This window comes from Cherax quadricarinatus, chromosome 12 (genome assembly GCF_038502225.1).
Source record: "Cherax quadricarinatus isolate ZL_2023a chromosome 12, ASM3850222v1, whole genome shotgun sequence".
NCBI classification, from domain to species: domain Eukaryota; kingdom Metazoa; phylum Arthropoda; class Malacostraca; order Decapoda; family Parastacidae; genus Cherax; species Cherax quadricarinatus.
In genome coordinates, this window is record NC_091303.1 from 15,068,459 (window position 1) to 15,088,585 (window position 20,127).

At 42.9% G+C, this 20,127-nt stretch overlaps 1 protein-coding gene across 2 annotated transcripts in view; it reads right to left on the reverse strand.

The window, feature by feature from the left end:
• Nucleotides 1–1,072: 1,072 nt before the first annotated feature.
• The window catches only part of LOC128686626 (tubulin alpha-1 chain), a 74,290-nt gene continuing 55,235 nt past the window's right edge, over nucleotides 1,073–20,127 (reverse strand). For both annotated transcript variants that reach the window (XM_070084253.1, XM_070084252.1), the window contains exons 3-9: nucleotides 18,615–18,787; nucleotides 17,730–17,858; nucleotides 12,464–12,663; nucleotides 10,918–11,092; nucleotides 9,591–9,743; nucleotides 2,671–2,834; nucleotides 1,073–1,627 (exon numbers count right to left, since the gene is read on the reverse strand). In XM_070084253.1, coding sequence (XP_069940354.1) covers nucleotides 1,492–1,627; nucleotides 2,671–2,834; nucleotides 9,591–9,743; nucleotides 10,918–11,092; nucleotides 12,464–12,663; nucleotides 17,730–17,858; nucleotides 18,615–18,787 — 1,130 coding nt within the window. In that variant the 3' untranslated portion in view covers nucleotides 1,073–1,491. The remainder of the gene's footprint in view (nucleotides 1,628–2,670; nucleotides 2,835–9,590; nucleotides 9,744–10,917; nucleotides 11,093–12,463; nucleotides 12,664–17,729; nucleotides 17,859–18,614; nucleotides 18,788–20,127) is intronic.

The window sequence follows — 20,127 nt, forward strand, 5'->3', positions numbered from 1 at the left end:
TGCGACTGGGGAGGCCACTGCAGTACACTGAACTCACTGTCATGTTCGTGGAGCCAGCTTGAGATGACAAGTTTCGTGACATGGCGTGTTATCCTGCTGGATGTAGCCACTGAAAGATGGGTAAACTATGACATTTAATCGATGCTCAATTTACATTATGGGGCTTGATGTGTGCCAGGAAAATATTCCCCACACCATTACACCACCACCACCAGTCTGAACCGTTGACACAAGGCAGGGTGGATCCATGGATTCAGGTAGTTTACATCAAATTCTGACCCTGCCATCTGCACGTCGCAGCAGAAATTGCGATTCGTCAGACCAGGCGACGTTTTTCCAGTCTTCCGGTGCCCAGTTATAGTGAGCCTCTGCCCTCTCTAGCATCAGTCTCCTGTTCTTAGCTGATTAGAATGGAACCCGGTGTGCCTTTCTGCTGCTGTATCCCATCCACTTCAAGGTTTGATGTGTTGTGTGTTCAGAGATGCTTTTCTGCATACCACTGTTGTAACACGTGGTTGAGATACTGTCACCTTCTGTCGGCTTGAATCAGTTTGACCAGTCTCCTCTTACCTTTGTAATTAACAAGGCTTTTTCACCCACAGAACTGCCACTCACTGAATGTTTTGTATTTTTCGCACCATTCTCTGTAAGCTGTAGAGACTCTTGTGCATGAAAATCCCAGGAGATCAGCAGTTTGTAAGATACTCAACACACTATTTAGCACCAACAATCATTGTATGATCAAAATCCTCATTCTGATGTTTGATCTGAACAATAACTGAACCTCTTAACCATGTTTACATGCTTTTAGGCACTGAGGTGCTGCCATATGATTGCCTGATTAGATATTTGCATTAACGAGTAGGTGTACAGATGTACCTAATAAAGTGGCCTCTGTGTGTGTGTGTATCTACGTACCTACCTACCTACCTATAGATAGATACACACACCTCACGGAGTATATATTTTGTTTATCTACACACTGGTAGATCTGCATAATCAGATAATCGTGACACAATTTAATATATTAAATATTAAGGCTATACATGTTGTTTGGGAAAATAAAACGTGATTTCGGGATGGTGTACCATCATATATTTTCAGTTCCACCAAATAAGACACAAACTGCGAGTTAACCTGGAAGGCTTCACACAATGATGCGATATTGACAAAAAGTGAAATGATCATATATTAAAACTAAATGTAATTATAATTTAAAACTTTTGGTCACTGTATATTCCGTAATGTAAAAATATTTCTCCAGTTAATTAAAACATTAAGAGGAGAAGGAGAAGATTTTGGATTATTAACCCAGAGGGTTATTACCCCAGAATAGTACAACAAAGCCAAATCAGTGTGACTTATTCCCAAAGGTACTCTTAGGTCCTCCCTAGGATGCGACCCACAACAATCCAGCAACTCCTGGGTTTGTATATATTTCCAGCTAGATGAACAGTGGCAGCAGGTGTTGGAAGGTCGAATATAACTTCTTCAGTACTCTTCTCCCTCTAACTCTCCGTCACCATCAGCAGAATCAACACCAACTTCCTCGTAGTCCTTCTCTAGGGCAGCCAGGTCCTCGCGGGCCTCAGAGAACTCCCCCTCCTCCATACCCTCACCCACGTACCTCAAGTTGAAAATAAACTCAATGAGCTTAAATTAAGAAGCAGTACGAATTAGTTTTGTTGATTTCTAGCATATGATTTTCCAGTATGTTGTATATTCTCGCCTATGTGTAGCTAGTTTTCTATTACATCAGACATTTTTTATTAAAGAAAGGTGACTCAAAGGAAAAACCACATTCACCATGACTCATTCAACAACTGTCTTACCAGGGAAGTCATTCAAATGACCATTCAAACATCAGTAATACTGCTATGATTATTATATTAACTTGTAAGCATGACTTATACTACCTTCATTTTTTTTTAATTTTGTATTAAGTTACAAATCAAAATAATATTTTTTACAACATTAATTTTATAAATATAGTGTGAACCTTCACTGTTTTTCAACTTCTGCCGTAAAACAAGTGCATGACAGCTGACTGTCACACCTGTCATATTTTAACTTGAACATTAAAATGGTATAAAATACCGACAGGTTGTTAGGTAAGACACATATGCAACAGTTAGGTATCTTTATTATGAAACGTTTCGCCTACACAGTAGGCTTCTTCAGTCGAGTACAGAAAAGTTGATAAAAGCAGAAGATACTTGAAGACGATGTAATCAGTCCATCAGTCCAGACTGAGGGACTGACCACCTCAAAACTTTAAGGGTGATGGACTGATTACATCGTCTTCAAGTATCTTCTGCTTCTATCAACTTTTCTGTACTCGGCTGAAGAAGCCTACTGTGTAGGCGAAACGTTTCATAATAAAGATACCTAACTGTTGCATATGTGTCTTACCTAACATATTTTAACTTGTATTAAATGTGATGAATCACCTTAGTAACAGTTAGTTATATTTACACTGTATGCAGTGAGCATAAGCTTAACTATAATAACTACTATAGAGTTAACTCTAATGTCCTTCAGACAACACCGTCTGTACTTAATATTTTTATAGCAGTTTCTATAATTCAGATTATCAAACCACAGCAGAAAATCTTGTATGTTTAGCCAACAATGGATATAACAGCGCGCTCTGCTGAGCCAACCACTTACCAGTGTACAAAAGCTCTCTTCGCGTACATAAGATCAAATTTGTGGTCAAGACGTGCCCAAGCTTCAGCTATAGCTGTGGTATTAGATAACATACACACAGCTCTGGACACCTTGGCCAGGTCACCACCGGGCACTATTGTTGGTGGCTGGTAGTTGATGCCCACCTGACAAATCAAAATTGTATTAGTCTCCAGAGAACAGGTTATACAAGAACACAAAAGCAAAAGAAATGAGCACTGCAGAAGACGTACTGGCCCATGCTAAGCATGTCCTCAGATACAGCCCGGGTCATTATCACTCGTAAACAATGCCGAAAAGTAAACGTATGTGTAACAAATTGATGTTTTTATTAAATAACCTGTAAAGTAAAAGGACACAAGTGCAACTAATGTGACATTTTTATTGTGGCAACGTTTCGCTCTCCAGGAGCTTTATCAAGCCGTTACAAACAGTACATGGACACAGAAGGTATGTATTGTTTGTAACGGCTTGACAAAGTTCCTGGAGAGCGAAACGTTGCTACAATAAAAATGTCACATTAGTTGCACTTGTGTCCTTTTACTTTACATATTGTTGGTAATTCTACCAACTTTATTACATTAAAAAACTTATAGAGGTAAACGCACCTTAAACTCACTCCAAACTGAGGGACTGACTACCTTAAACTCACTTTTTCTTAAAGCTACCCTGGGTAGCTTCAAGAAGAGATTGGACAAATATATGAGCGGGAGGGGCTGGGTTTGTCTGGTGTCGTGGGTACGGGAGTAAATTCTTGAATGGCTTTGGGAAGGAGTGGTTTTGATAAAGACCTGCTTTGTATGGTCCAGTAGCCCTTGTGCAGTGTTCCTCCATTCTTACGTTCTTATGCTGAGGGAGTGATCACCTTAAACTCACTTCTCCATGCTGAAGGACTCATCATCTGAACGAAAACTCACTTCCCCTGGCTGAGGGACTGATCGCCTCGTGTCTACACCTTCAGTTCTTCTGCTGTCTGTATTTCGACTGAAGTCTACTAAGCAGATGAAACGTCTAATCAAATACCTTTTTACTCGGGTATTTGTCTAAACTTATTTTAAAGCTACTCAAGTTTTTAGCACATCATGGTGTGAGCTTCCCATCCCTGACTCACCACATCATGGTGTGAGCTTCCCATCTCTGACTCACCACATCATGGTGTGAGCTTCCCATCCCTGACTCACCACATCATGGTGTGAGCTTCCCATCTCTGACTCACCACATCATGGTGTGAGCTTCCCATCTCTGACTCACCACATCATGGTGTGAGCTTCCCATCTCTGACTCACCACATCATGGTGTGAGCTTCCCATCTCTGACTCACCACATCACGGTGTGAGCTTCCCATCTCTGACTCACCACATCATGGTTTGAGCTTCCCATCCGTGACTCACCACATCATGGTGTGAGCGTCCCATCTCTGACTCACCACATCATGGTGTGAGCTTCCCATCTCTGACTCACCACATCATGGTGTGAGCTTCCCATCCGTGATTCACCACATCATGGTGTGAGCTTCCCATCCCTGACTCACCACATCATGGTGTGAGCTTAAAATCCCTGACTTACCACATCATGGTGTGAGCTTCCCATCTCTGACTCACCACATCATGGTGTGAGCTTCCCATCCGTGATTCACCACATCATGGTGTGAGCTTCCCATCCCTGACTCACCACATCATGGTGTGAGCTTAAAATCCCTGACTTACCACATCATGGTGTGAGCTTCCCATCTCTGACTCACCACATCATGGTGTGAGCTTCCCATCCCTGACTCACCACACCATGGTGTGAGCTTAAAATCCCTGACTTACCACATCATGGTGTGAGCTTCCCATCCGTGACTCACCACATCATGGTGTGAGCTTCCCATCTCTGACTCACCACATCATGGTGTGAGCTTCCCATCTCTGACTCACCACATCATGGTGTGAGCTTCCCATCTCTGACTCACCACATCATGGTGTGAGCTTCCCATCTCTGACTCACCACATCATGGTGTGAGCTTCCCATCTCTGACTCACCACATCATGGTGTGAGCTTCCCGTCTCTGACTCACCACATCATGGTGTGAGCTTCCCGTCTCTGACTCACCACATCATGGTGTGAGCTTCCCATCTCTGACTCACCACATCATGGTGTGATCTTCCCATCTCTGACTCACCACATCATGGTGTGAGCTTCCCATCTATGACTCACCACATCATGGTGTGAGCTTCCCATCCGTGATTCACCACATCATGGTGTGAGCTTCCCATCCCTGACTCACCACATCATGGTGTGAGCTTAAAATCCCTGACTTACCACATCATGGTGTGAGCTTCCCATCTCTGACTCACCACATCATGGTGTGAGCTTACCATCCCTGACTCACATCATGGTGTGAGCTTACCATCTATGACTCACATCATGGTGTGAGCTTACCAACCCTGACTCACCACATCATGGTGTGAGCTTACAAACCCTGACTTACCACATCATGGTATGAGATTACCATCTCTGACTCACATCATGGTGTGAGCTTCCCATCTCTGACTCACCACATCATGGGGTGAGCTTCCCATCCCTGACTTACCACATCATGGTGTAAGCTTCCCATCCCTGACTCACCACATCATGGTGTGAGCTTCCCGTCTCTGACTCACCACATCATGGTGTGAGCTTCCCATCCCTGACTTACCACATCATGGTGTAAGCTTCCCATCCCTGACTCACCACATCATGGTGTAAGCTTCCCATCCCTGACTCAGCACATCATGGTGTAAGCTCACCATCTCTGACTCACCACATCATGGTGTAAGCTCCCCATCTCTGACTCAGCACATCATGGTGTAAGCTCCCCATCCCTGACTCACCACATCATGGTGTGAGCTTCCCGTCTCTGACTCACCACATCATGGTGTGAGCTTCCCATCCCTGACTTACCACATCATGGTGTGAGCTTCCCGTCTCTGACTCACCACATCATGGTGTGAGCTTCCCATCCCTGACTTACCACATCATGGTGTAAGCTTCCCATCCCTGACTTACCACATCATGGTGTAAGCTTCCCATCCCTGACTCAGCACATCATGGTGTAAGCTCCCCATCCCTGACTCACCACATCATGGTGTAAGCTTCCCATCCCTGACTCACCACATCATGGTGTAAGCTCCCCATCTCTGACTCACCACATCATGGTGTGAGCTTCCCGTCTCTGACTCACCACATCATGGTGTGAGCTCCCCATCCCTGACTCACCACATCATGGTGTAAGCTTCCCATCTCTGACTCACCACATCATGGTGTAAGCTTCCCATCCCTTACTCACCACATCATGGTGTAAGCTCCCCATCTCTGACTCACCACATCATGGTGTAAGCTCCCCATCCCTGACTCACCACATCATGGTGTAAGCTCCCCATCCCTGACTCACCACATCATGGTGTAAGCTTCCCATCCCTGACTCACCACATCATGGTGTAAGCTCCCCATCTCTGACTCACCACATCATGGTGTAAGCTCCCCATCCCTGACTCACCACATCATGGTGTAAGCTCTTCATCCCTGACTCACCACATCATGGTGTAAGCTTCCCATCCCTGACTCACCACATCATGGTGTAAGCTCCCCATCCCTGACTCACCACATCATGGTGTAAGCTTCCCATCTCTGACTCAGCACATCATGGTGTAAGCTTCCCATCCCTGACTCACCACATCATGGTGTAAGCTTCCCATCCCTGACTCACCACATCATGGTGTAAGCTTCCCATCCCTGACTCACCACATCATGGTGTAAGCTCCCCATCTCTGACTCACCACATCATGGTGTAAGCTCCCCATCTCTGACTCACCACATCATGGTGTAAGCTCCCCATCTCTGACTCACCACATCATGGTGTAAGCTTCCCATCCCTGACTCACCACATCATGGTGTGAGCTTCCCATCCCTGACTCACCACATCATGGTGTAAGCTTCCCATCCCTGACTCACCACATCATGGTGTAAGCTTCCCATCCCTGACTCACCACATCATGGTGTAAGCTTCCCATCTCTGACTCACCACATCATGGTGTAAGCTCCCCATCTCTGACTCACCACATCATGGTGTAAGCTTCCCATCCCTGACTCACCACATCATGGTGTGAGCTTCCCATCCCTGACTCACCACATCATGGTGTAAGCTTCCCATCCCTGACTCACCACATCATGGTGTAAGCTTCCCATCTCTGACTCACCACATCATGGTGTAAGCTTCCCATCTCTGACTCACCACATCATGGTGTAAGCTCCCCATCCCTGACTCACCACATCATGGTGTAAGCTTCCCATCCCTGACTCACCACATCATGGTGTAAGCTTCCCATCCCTGACTCACCACATCATGGTGTAAGCTTCCCATCCCTGACTCACCACATCATGGTGTAAGCTTCCCATCCCTGACTCACCACATCATGGTGTAAGCTTCCCATCCCTGACTCACCACATCATGGTGTAAGCTTCCCATCTCTGACTCACCACATCATGGTGTAAGCTCCCCATCCCTGACTCACCACATCATGGTGTAAGCTTCCCATCCCTGACTCACCACATCATGGTGTAAGCTTCCCATCCCTGACTCACCACATCATGGTGTAAGCTTCCCATCTCTGACTCACCACATCATGGTGTAAGCTCCCCATCCCTGACTCACCACATCATGGTGTAAGCTTCCCATCCCTGACTCACCACATCATGGTGTAAGCTTCCCATCCCTGACTCACCACATCATGGTGTAAGCTTCCCATCCCTGACTCACCACATCATGGTGGAGAAAAAAAACAATGTATTTAAAACAGAATTACAATCATTAATACAGTGTTTAATATTTTCTGTAAAGACTTAAACAGTGGCTAGTTAATAAAAGTCAGTAATAAATATTATAATAACTTCAACACATAGGACTGTAAATGTGTTATCCTGAACTGAGGAAACCGACGAGGAGAGAGAGAAAGAAATTACACTGTGAAAAGAAAAACTGTATTTTGATCTTCGTCTGAGATCGTCTTGAGCAGCGCGGGGACGTAAGGTCTTCGTTGATGTACTGGTCTAAGCTACGGGTCACCTTTCACTTCCTCGGTACTCCTGACGGGGATCGATTATAGGTGGCCCGGTGGCCTGGTGGCTAAAGCTCCCGCTTCACACACGGAGGGCCCGGGTTCGATTCCCGGCGGGTGGAAACATTTCGACACGTTTCCTTACACCTATTGTCCTGTTCACCTAGCAGTAAATAGGTACCTGGGTGTTAGTCGACTGGTGTGGGTCGCATCCTGGGGGACAATATTAAGGACCCCAATGGAAATAAGTTAGACAGTCCTCGATGACGCACTGACTTTCTTGGGTTATCCTGGGTGGCTAACCCTCCGGGGTTAAAAATCCGAACGAAATCTTATCTTATCTTATCATCGAAATACACACTGCTTTTCTGTCTCCATGTCGGTTTCTTAATTTATTTTTTTTTCGACATGTGCCTACTGCATTCTGATGTTTCGTCCTGTTTTATCTTTTTCGTAATCAGTAATGTTGTCTTTATTGTTAAAAACAGTGTCTCATAAGTCTGGAACCACAGGAGGAAAGTTTATAAGCGGTATTAATAAAGGTGTATTATTGAATATATAAAACATACAGCGCAGGTTATGGCATTTGTGATGTGTCGTTCAGCAAAGACTCTCAGTGAAATTAAGACACATGTGCAACATCTGGGTATCTTTATTGTAGACGTTTCGCCATCCAGTGGCTTTACCAATACAAATTCTAGGACATAACTTGAAGACAGTAGGACTATGTACAGAAGATGAGGTAATCAGTCCCTCAACCATGGAATCTTGATTCTGAGGACATGTACATAACCTTCACGACTACGACAACTACTACTACAACTAACCCATCTCTTTGGGAAGGACCTACTTCCACTGGGGAATCCCGCCTACCAGTGACTATGTCCTCGTCTGCTACACCTGACGTTACTATATAAGCGCCAGACTCCTTGCTTCTGCAAGATTGGGACCCGTGCCAGGACTATGGTCTTGGCGAACATTATACATACATTCTGCTTCAGAATCTCCACGACTATGGTGCTCTTCGCACCTACTCCTAGGTTGAGGGACTGATTACCTCATCTTCTGTATATAGTTCTACTGTCTTCAAGTTATGTCCTAGAATTTGTATTGATAAAGCCACTGGATGGCGAAACGTCTACAATAAAGATACCCAGATGTTGCACATGTGTCTTAATTTCATCTTGTCGGTATTATATACCATTCTTGCACAAAGACTCTCAGTATTGTTATTATATTGATAAAGTCGCTGGTGGAGGATATGTCTTCACAATAAAGTGCCATAAACTGCACTGTCTTATTTGCACTCTATTACCAGTATTACCACTGTTGTTAGTGATACACGAATATTATCCGGATACGTTCTTCCTTTCTCATAAGACACATTATGGGCTCCTGCATAAACGAAAATGGGTATCTTTATCGAGGAAACGTTTCGCCACACAGTGGCTTCATCAGTCCATACAAAGGAGAACTGTGAAGAACAGGAGAAGTTTGAGGTAATCAGTCCCTCCCATATTTGGATTTGTCAAGTGTATTACCACCTACGACTGCTTCACCTCACCTGTCTACAATATATAAGCCACTTCTTCGCATATATACTGTATTCTTTTCAAGATGCACTGATTACATCGACTTAAGGCTGAGGGAATGATTACCTCAAACTGTTCTTCACTATTCTCCTTTGTATGGACTGATGAAGCCACAGTGTGACGAAATGTTTCCTCAAAGATAACTAAGTGTTGCACACGTGTCCAATTTATCGAAAAAAATCACTTGCGTGTTTTACCCTTCGGCTTCAAACTTACGAGACTGTATCATATTTACCTTAAAGCCCGTGGGACACCAGTCTACGAACTGAATTGTGCGTTTCGTCTTGATTGTGGCAATAGCAGCATTAACATCTTTGGGCACCACATCACCACGATACAAGAGGCAGCAAGCCATGTACTTCCCATGACGTGGGTCACATTTCACCATCTGCAGAGTTATGCATCGTATTATAAATGATAAACAATACCGAGAAAGTTGATAAATTAGACACATGTGCAACACTAGGAATCATAACGTCAATACCAACAAGTTGAAGCATTAGAGACATACGCAACAACTGGGTATTTTGATTAGACGTTTCGCCAATCAGTGGCTTCAGTACAACCAAGGGACAAACACAAATTGGCTGAAGAAGCCGGAAGATGAGGTAATCAGTCCCTCAGCCTAGTAGCAGGTGTTCAATACAGTAGTTTTGATGAATCTGAGATTCATCAAAACACTGCACTGGACACCTGCTGCTAGACTGACCAACTGACTACTTCATCTTCTCTCACTTTAGTCTCTTCTTTTTCTTCCTCTACTGTATAAAGCAACTGGTTAAAGAAACGTCTGCATAATAAAGATACCTAGTTATTTTACATGCGTCTAATTCTTCATCACACAGAATCATTACTGAAGTAACGTATCGCCTGAGTTACAGGCTTCATCAGTCGAATATAAAGATGAATCGCACTGCTGGAGATACCACTCTAGGTGCAAGACGATCAGTGCATCACCCTAGGTGCAAGACGATCAGTGCATCACCCTAGGTGCAAGACGATCAGTGCATCACCCTAGGTGCAAGACGATCAGTGCATCACCCTAGGTGCAAGACGATCAGTGCATCACCCTAGGTGCAAGACGATCAGTGCATCACCCTAGGTGCAAGACGATCAGTGCATCACCCTAGGTGCAAGACGATCAGTCCATCACCCTAGGTGCAAGACGATCAGTGCATCACCCTAGGTGCAAGACGATCAGTGCATCACCCTAGGTGCAAGACGATCAGTGCATCACCCTAGGTGCAAGACGATCAGTGCATCACCCTAGGTGCAAGACGATCTGGCTAGAGGTGAAAAGTTCAGAGACGAAACATTTCGTCAATAAAGAATCTTAGTGTTGCAAATGTGTCTTGCTATACCAGCCTAGACACCACCCAAGTGTATAGGCTGGTAGAGCCTACATACCTGGCTGGCTGATATAACAACACACCTGGCTGACTGGTATAGCCTACACACGTGGCTGGCTAGTATAACCTACACACCTGGTTGGCTGATATAACCTATACACCTGGATGTCTGGTATAACCTACACACCTGGTTGGCTGATATAGCCTACATACCTGGTTGGCTGGTTCAAAACAAGCATTAGTAATCTCAGAGACGGACAGCTGCTCGTGGTAAGCTTTCTCTGCTGAGATGACCGGAGCGTAAGTGACCAGTGGGAAGTGGATGCGTGGGTAGGGCACCAGGTTGGTCTGAAACTCGGTGAGGTCAACGTTGAGAGCACCGTCAAACCTGCGGAAGAAAGAGAAAAAATATGACAAGCAATGACGAGCCGACTGTCCAACTCGCAGTAACACAATAAACAATCCAGAGGACTTGGCCCGTGGGCAAATGATCCTAAAATCTCCATATCTAATGCAGTAAGAGCGTTGGTTTGGAATTTTTAGGATTGATTTGCAAGATCTGCTTTTTTTTTTTTGTGTGTGTGTGAGCAGATGTTTTACTTGGAGTAGCTGGAAAGATGTGACGTAGCAAGCCATGCAGAGCTTTTGAACCTTGGGGCTCACTCAGGGCTAGAATTCTGATGGTGTGCTGAATGTTTGAAGCATCTGATTACCGTCTTGACTATTGGGATTGATTGGCAGAGGAAAGCGTGCAGCCTGTGATGGCTCGCCGTATATTTCACATGATGTTTTTATCAAATTTTATTGTGAATCAGAAAATTTCCCAGCAACAGTATGTTGCTGGAACAATACACAAATAACCCAAGAATGGGAGAGAGAAAATCGTATCACGGCGTTTCGGTCCGTCTTGGACCATTCACAAATCCCGCTGTGACTTGTGAAATTTGAATGGTTCAGTCGGACCGAAACGTCGTCACAAGCTTTTCTCTCTTCTATTTCCGGGTTATTTGTGTATTCACTTAATTTTTGAGACATGTTTTAATGGGTTTACTCTACACAGTTACAGTTATCCTACAACTTAAAGTACTGATATCATTGTTAATTTAACTTGATTCTGATAAAAGAAAATTTTAGAAATTCCTCAAACTCTAATGATGTTGTTTAAGATAAGTGTTGTGGACTGTACTGTACTGATCATAACACTTTAACTGATACTATCATATTCTTTCAATAAAATAAAATAATCTATAATAAATATAAAGTAAAATATTCCAGCCCCCCCCCCCACACACACACAGTAAAACCCACAATAATATTTAAATAAGTCTTAATAGCCAGTAAAATGCTAAATTCCTGAGGATAGACAAAATATAGCGAGTATAGTACAAGCCCGAATCTTTAACTACAAATATTTTGTAATTAAAAGAGGTGAATAAGTCAATCCAGCTGTAATGTTACCACCAACATATTCTTTGGAATGTTTATCAGGTATAGAAACTCTACAGATTATAAAAAAATTTTATTAAAGTTTATTTTCTTAAATGTTATTTATGGTATTTAGGTTTTGCCAAGGTATATCTAACTGTCACAAAAGAGGTGGAAAATAAGTTGTCTCCTGGATGTACCAGAGTCACATGATATATACCCATACACTAAGGGTTTACTCTGATCCCTATGTTAGACTGGAGGTGAACAAGTGACATGCAGCCTTAATGACCATCGTGTAGTCGATAAGCTTTAAACTCATTAAACAACCAACCTGAGTGAGGCTGTAATAGAGGAGACGATTTGGCCAATAAGTCGGTTGAGGTTGGTGTATGAGGGCCGCTCTATGTCCAGGTTCCTGCGACAGATATCGTAGATGGCCTCGTTGTCGACCATGAATGCACAGTCAGAGTGCTCGAGGGTGGTGTGGGTAGTTAAGATAGAGTTATAAGGCTCCACCACTGCTGTTGCAACCTGAGACAACACCAAGCATTAAAAACCAACCTATATACGGTACACTGTTGTCAGTGTGAGGAACACTGTTGTGACATTTAATGAGCATATTGACCGTGTATGCCACTCAGCGATCATAGCCATAAAAGATATATACAACACATTAAAAACATCAAGTCCTTGTACTGATAAAGCCACTGGATGGCGAAACGTCTACAAATAAATATACCCAAATATTGCACATGTCTAATTCTTCATCAAAAACAAATATAAAATTAATAAAACATAGAAGCAACAAAGAATCACACTGGTATTATTGTTATGAACACTTACTAATATAACATAAACCTCACAAGGAGAATGGAGGATACGTAGGGTGAAATATTTCTATATTGATATACTTATCACTATAACGAAGAGATGTATAAGAAACAGAAGAATGACATGTAAGAGGATTGTGAATATTAGAGAAGAGGGAATAAAAAAAATAAGAGAAACTGCAACTTGTCACGAATTGTGAAATCTGTTGAAGGGATGAATGTGCAGAATAATCCTGAGAAGCTTAAGAACATTAGAGCAGAAGAGTGGGGGAACACTGAAACAAGTCTGCTGACCCATACTAGTACACTGTAACAAGTCTGCTGACCCATACTAGTACACTGCAACAAGTCTGCTGACCCACACTAGAACACTGCAACAAGTCTGCTGACCCATACTAGAACACTGCAACAAGTCTGCTGACCCACACTAGAACACTGCAACAAATCTGCTGACCGATACTAGAACACTGTAACAAGTCTGCTGACCCACACTAGAACACTGCAACAAGTCTGCTGACCCACACTAGAACACTGCAACAAGTCTGCTGACCGATACTAGAACACTGCAACAAGTCTGCTGACCCACACTAGAACACTGCAACAAGTCTGCTGACCCACACTAGAACACTGCAACAAGTCTGCTGACCCACACTAGAACACTGTAACAAGTCTGCTGACCTACACTAGAACACTGCAACAAGTCTGCTGACCCACACTAGAACACTGCAACAAGTCTGCTGACCCACACTAGAACACTGCAACAAGTCTGCTGACCCATACTAGAACACTGCAACAAGTCTGCTGACCCACACTAGAACACTGCAACAAGTCTGCTGACCGATACTAGAACACTGCAACAAGTCTGCTGACCGATACTAGAACACTGTAACAAGTCTGCTGACCCACACTAGAACACTGCAACAAGTCTGCTGACCGATGCTAGAACACTGCAACAAGTCTGCTGACCCACACTAGAACACTGCAACAAGTCTGCTGACCCACACTAGAACACTGCAACAAGTCTGCTGACCCACACTAGAACACTGTAACAAGTCTGCTGACCCACACTAGAACACTGCAACAAGTCTGCTGACCCACACTAGAACACTGCAACAAGTCTGCTGACCCACACTAGAACACTGCAACAAGTCTGCTGACCCACACTAGAACACTGCAACAAGTCTGCTGACCCACACTAGAACACTGCAACAAGTCTGCTGACCCATACTGAACACCAACAAGTCTGCTGACCCACACTAGAACACTGCAACAAGTCTGCTGACCCACACTAGAACACTGCAACAAGTCTGCTGACCCACACTAGAACACTGTAACAAGTCTGCTGACCCACACTAGAACACTGCAACAAGTCTGCTGACCCACACTAGAACACTGCAACAAGTCTGCTGACCCACACTAGAACACTGCAACAAGTCTGCTGACCCACACTAGAACACTGCAACAAGTCTGCTGACCCACACTAGAACACTGCAACAAGTCTGCTGACCCATACTAGAACACTGCAACAAGTCTGCTGACCCACACTAGAACACTGCAACAAGTCTGCTGACCGATACTAGAACACTGTAACAAGTCTGCTGACCCACACTAGAACACTGCAACAAGTCTGCTGACCCATACTAGAACACTGCAACAAGTCTGCTGGCCCATACTAGTACACTGCAACAAGTCTGCTGACCCATACTAGAACACTGTAACAATGACCCACACTAGAACACTGCAACAAGTCTGCTGACCCACACTAGAACACTGCAACAAGTCTGCTGACCCACACTAGAACACTGCAACAAGTCTGCTGACCCCACTAGAACACTAGAACACTGAACACAACAAGTCTGCTGACCCACACTAGAACACTGCAACAAGTCTGCTGACCCACACTAGAACACTGTAACAAGTCTGCTGACCCACACTAGAACACTGCAACAAGTCTGCTGACCCACACTAGAACACTGCAACAAGTCTGCTGACCCACACTAGAACACTGCAACAAGTCTGCTGACCCACACTAGAACACTGCAACAAGTCTGCTGACCCACACTAGAACACTGCAACAAGTCTGCTGACCCATACTAGAACACTGCAACAAGTCTGCTGACCCACACTAGAACACTGCAACAAGTCTGCTGACCGATACTAGAACACTGCAACAAGTCTGCTGACCCACACTAGAACACTGCAACAAGTCTGCTGACCCACACTAGAACACTGCAACAAGTCTGCTGACCGATACTAGAACACTGCAACAAGTCTGCTGACCCACACTAGAACACTGCAACAAGTCTGCTGACCCACACTAGAACACTGCAACAAGTCTGCTGACCGATACTAGAACACTGCAACAAGTCTGCTGACCCACACTAGAACACTGCAACAAGTCTGCTGACCCACACTAGAACACTGTAACAAGTCTGCTGACTCACACTAGAACACTGTAACAAGTCTGCTGACCCACACTAGAACACTGCAACAAGTCTGCTGACCCACACTAGTACACTGCAACAAGTCTGCTGACCCACACTAGAACACTGTAACAAGTCTGCTGACCCACACTAGAACACTGCAACAAGTCTGCTGACCCACACTAGAACACTGCAACAAGTCTGCTGACCCACACTAGAACACTGCAACAAGTCTGCTGACCCACACTAGACAAGTCCTTCTCAAATCCAAATCTTCTAACAAAAATATGTCCAGCTTATTCTCAATGCTATCCAGGGTTTCAACTTTTATAATCTTACCAACCCATCTTGTACAGGACACTCAGGTCACTCATACAGTCGTGTGCCTTGATGACAGTAAAGTCACTCATACAGTCGTGTACCTTGATGACAGTAAAGTCACTCATACAGTCGTGTACCTTGATGACAGTAAAGTCACTCATACAGTCGTGTACCTTGATGACAGTAAAGTCACTCATACAGTCGTGTACCTTGATGACAGTAAAGTCACTCATACAGTCGTGTACCTTGATGACAGTAAAGTCACTCATACAGTCGTGTACCTTGATGACAGTAAAGTCACTCATACAGTCGTTTACCTTGATGACAGTAAAGTCACTCATACAGTCGTGCACCTTGATGACAGTAAAGTCACTCATACAGTCGTGTACCTTGATGACAGTAAAGACATTGATGACAGTAAAGTCACTCATACAGTCGTGTACCTTGATGACAGTAAAGTCACTCATACAGTCGTGTACCTTGATGACAGTAAAGTCACTCATACAGTCGTGTGCCTTGATGACAGTAAAGTCACTCATACAGTCGTGTACCTTGATGACAGTAAAGAGATCTTGATCAAAGGAATAGTATTACCTCCCGTTTCCTAGGCGCTGTCTAACCCTTACGAGTTTATGGATAATGTAAGCTTCCATCACCCCAAAAAATCTAGCATAACAGCTTCAAGCTGTCTAAACCACTGTTCAGACAACATAAGTCTTTTAGCATGCATTAATCATGTGAAATTTCTGTAGTTTACCTTTTAAAACTACTGAAATTCTGAAATGACAGTATGAATTCATGTTTAGAAGTGTAAGTAAAAAAGTTCAGAGTAAAAAATCAATTCTGTCAACATCATAGTATTATTATGCAACCCAGACTCGTCTTCTGGATAACAGTCACCTAAAAGATGGGAAACGTATTCAAAATATTATAGGCACAGAACTAGTCCACTTATAATACTATTGAACTATTTAGAAAAGAAATGGATTGCTCATTCACAAAATGAATGGATGATCAAGATGTTTTCCTATAAATTTGGCCCACTGTTTAAACGACATATCTGATATTGCATTAGCCTATATAATGAAGATATCCTAAAAATAAAGTGACACCGTGAAATGCTCTCAGCACCGGGACCAGAATCCTAGAATGTTGTATACTGAACGAAAATTACCACTCATTGCACGAAGAAGGATGTAGATAGAGCTGGGTGATGGATCCTAGAAGCTTCAGTACCATAGATATGATCCCTCTTCACAAAAGAGGTAGCAGAATGGTGGCAACAAACTCAAGACCAGAATGACTAACATCATTCATCATAAGTGAGAGGATTGCTAAGACATCTTAGTAGTTCTATGGAAAGTCACCATGGCTCTGGAACAACAAGTTTTTGTTTCTGAAAGGCATTAGACTACTATGACAAAATTACGGTGATATTTGAAGAGAAACAATATGTAGAAGCAATTCTGATTTTGCTTAAATATGTGAAAAAGTGTACATAGCAAAGAAGCAGCTATTCAGTTTTCTAACAGGTTACACAGACGCAATACAGAAAGCTAAACATAAGCCAATTTAAACACGATCAACAACTCACTTCCACAAAGCACAGTCCTGACACCTTTGCTCTCTCATCCTCAGAGCATCATGAACAAAAAACACAGCTTTGTGCAGTTTTTGTGATATCAAAATAACAAAAGCTATCCCATAAGAAATTACTGATTAGTGGGTTTATGTACCCCACGCCCAACCTGCTGGTCGAAGTCACCCTGTACGCTGAACACAGTAGGTCCATCACCTGGACCTCAAAATTCTGTCGTCTTTTAACACAGCAATACTGAGCTACTGACGCCAGTAATGCATTTAGTGAAAAAATAAATGAATTGGACAAAAAAAAATATTGCATTAATGATTGTAATATCATTACAGGTTGAATATTTACACTGTAACTTTTAAACTTTATTATGATGAACAGATTAGCCGCACATTTTTGTACTTCAGAACGACACACGAGAGATGGGCTCACCTGTGGTGCCGGGTACACAGAGAATTCCAATTTACTCTTTTTGCCATAGTCAACAGAAAGTCGTTCCATCAGCAGGGAAGTGAAGCCTGAGCCTGTGCCACCACCAAAAGAGTGGAAGATCAAAAAGCCCTGAAAATCATTAAATGGTTAAAAACATTGGGTTTAATGTTGTTGACAAATATTTATTAACTAAAGTTGAAATTCCTGGTTTGGGCCACCATAAACTACAGCTTAACACTAGAATGATATATAGTTATTACTGTACGATAGTGATCGACTCTGACCATACAGAAACTATGCACTCATGCTAGAGTTTGTGACCGTAATTTACAAATTGTTTGTTCTTCAAGGTTATATGAGTGATATTTTTTTTTTCAACTGTCCAAGACCCCTTATTTTATTTGCACTTAATACCCCTAGTGTAGTGGATAGGAATAAAATCCAGGAGTAACGGAACTCAATATTCAGTGGTGGATGAGAGTGCAGACAACCTACCCAGCACCAACTAGTGCCATCATTTCACACCCCAACAACCAGGCTCATTAAAAAAAAGAATGCCTTGTATACTCTTGGCTGCTTGACCTGTGCTCTTGTAATCTATAAGTCTAATATACAACTTGGTAGTAAGTTTCAGGCAAGGAAAAATGGTTTTGCTAAATTCTGATTTTTAACAATTTTCTTTCAAATGCTGTAAACATAGATGAGCTTCAGAATATTGCTTTAGTCTCACCGCCCTGGTCAAAGAATGTAACAGAAAAATACTAACAGTTATATTCTAGGATTTGTGATAATGTTTATCGCCTTGATAGTATCTAGCACAAGTGCAACATATATATGTGAGGGATAATTACGCAGCATAACATTAAAAAGTTTATTTTATCTTACCTGGAGGCCAGTGCACATATCTGCAATTTTGCGAAGCCTGTCCAGTACGAGGTCAACAATCTCCTTGCCAATAGTGTAGTGACCACGAGCATAGTTGTTGGCAGCGTCCTCCTTCCCTGTGATGAGTTGTTCTGGGTGGAACAACTGACGGTAGGTGCCAGCACGAACCTCATCTAACACACAAGAGATATATAACAGCACACTGGTAAGTAGGAGTGTATGTACGATTATGTAAAATTTTTGTCAAGCACCGTATATAGGCTCTCTACTGTATATTATACATGAATACAGCACTGAACTCCTTAATTAGAAATACTGGGTGTGGATCTTGTAGCCATAATCCTTGAGCGCTTCGTCGGCATCAAGTCAGTATACATTACAAGTTCCTGTAACGACTTCGGTCCACACAAGGATATATGCTCCAAGAGATGCATAACTACGTTTTTTTTAATGCACTGAAAGTTTAATTTAATTCTTATTTTAGGGATTAAAGTATCCTTGACTGGTAGTGAACAGGTTACATGCAGCTTCAGTTAACCTCGCAGTCAACCAACTGGTTCACATTATTATTATTATAATCAAGCGCTGACTATACAGTTCACAACCAAAAAAAAAAAAAAAAAAAAAAAAAAAAAAAAAAAAAAAAAAAAAAAAACAAAAAAAAAAAAAAAAAACTTTCATTCAAGAACAGTTACGGACTTAGCGCTTCCCCGTAAATATTACAACGTTAATACGAGTACCTAACAGCCCCCGCATCCACAAGACTCCCATAATACCTGTACTCTCACATTAATATTTCTTGAAATATAAATTAAAGAATGGAAACAAAAAGTGAAAATATACAGTTGGGTAAGGATGGCAGCAAGAAATATTAAATTGAGATGAATACATGCAGATGACACCCGAATCTGCATGACAATGTCTTCCATTGCAGACACTGCAAGGCTCCAGGCGGACATCAACCAAATCTTTCAGTGGGCTGCAGAAAACAATATGAAGTTCAACGATGAGAAATTTCAATTACTCAGATATGGTAAACACGAGGAAATTAAATCTTCATCAGAATACAAAACAAATTCTGGCCACAAAATAGAGCGAAACACCAACGTCAAAGACCTGGGAGTGATCATGTCGGAGGATCTCACCTTCAAGGACCATAACATTGCATCAATCGCATCTGCTAGAAAAATGACAGGATGGATAATGAGAACCTTCAAAACTAGGGAGGCCAAGCCCATGATGACACTCTTCAGGTCACTTGTTCTATCTAGGCTGAAATATTGCTGCACACTAACAGCACCTTTCAAGGCAGGTGAAATTGCTGACCTAGAAAATGTACAGAGAACCTTCACGGCGCGCATAACGGAGATAAAACACCTCAATTACTGGGAGCGCTTGAGGTTCCTGAACCTGTATTCCCTGGAACGCAGGCGGGAGAGATACATGATTATATACACCTGGAAAATCCTAGAGGGACTAGTACCGAACTTGCACACGAAAATCACTCACTACG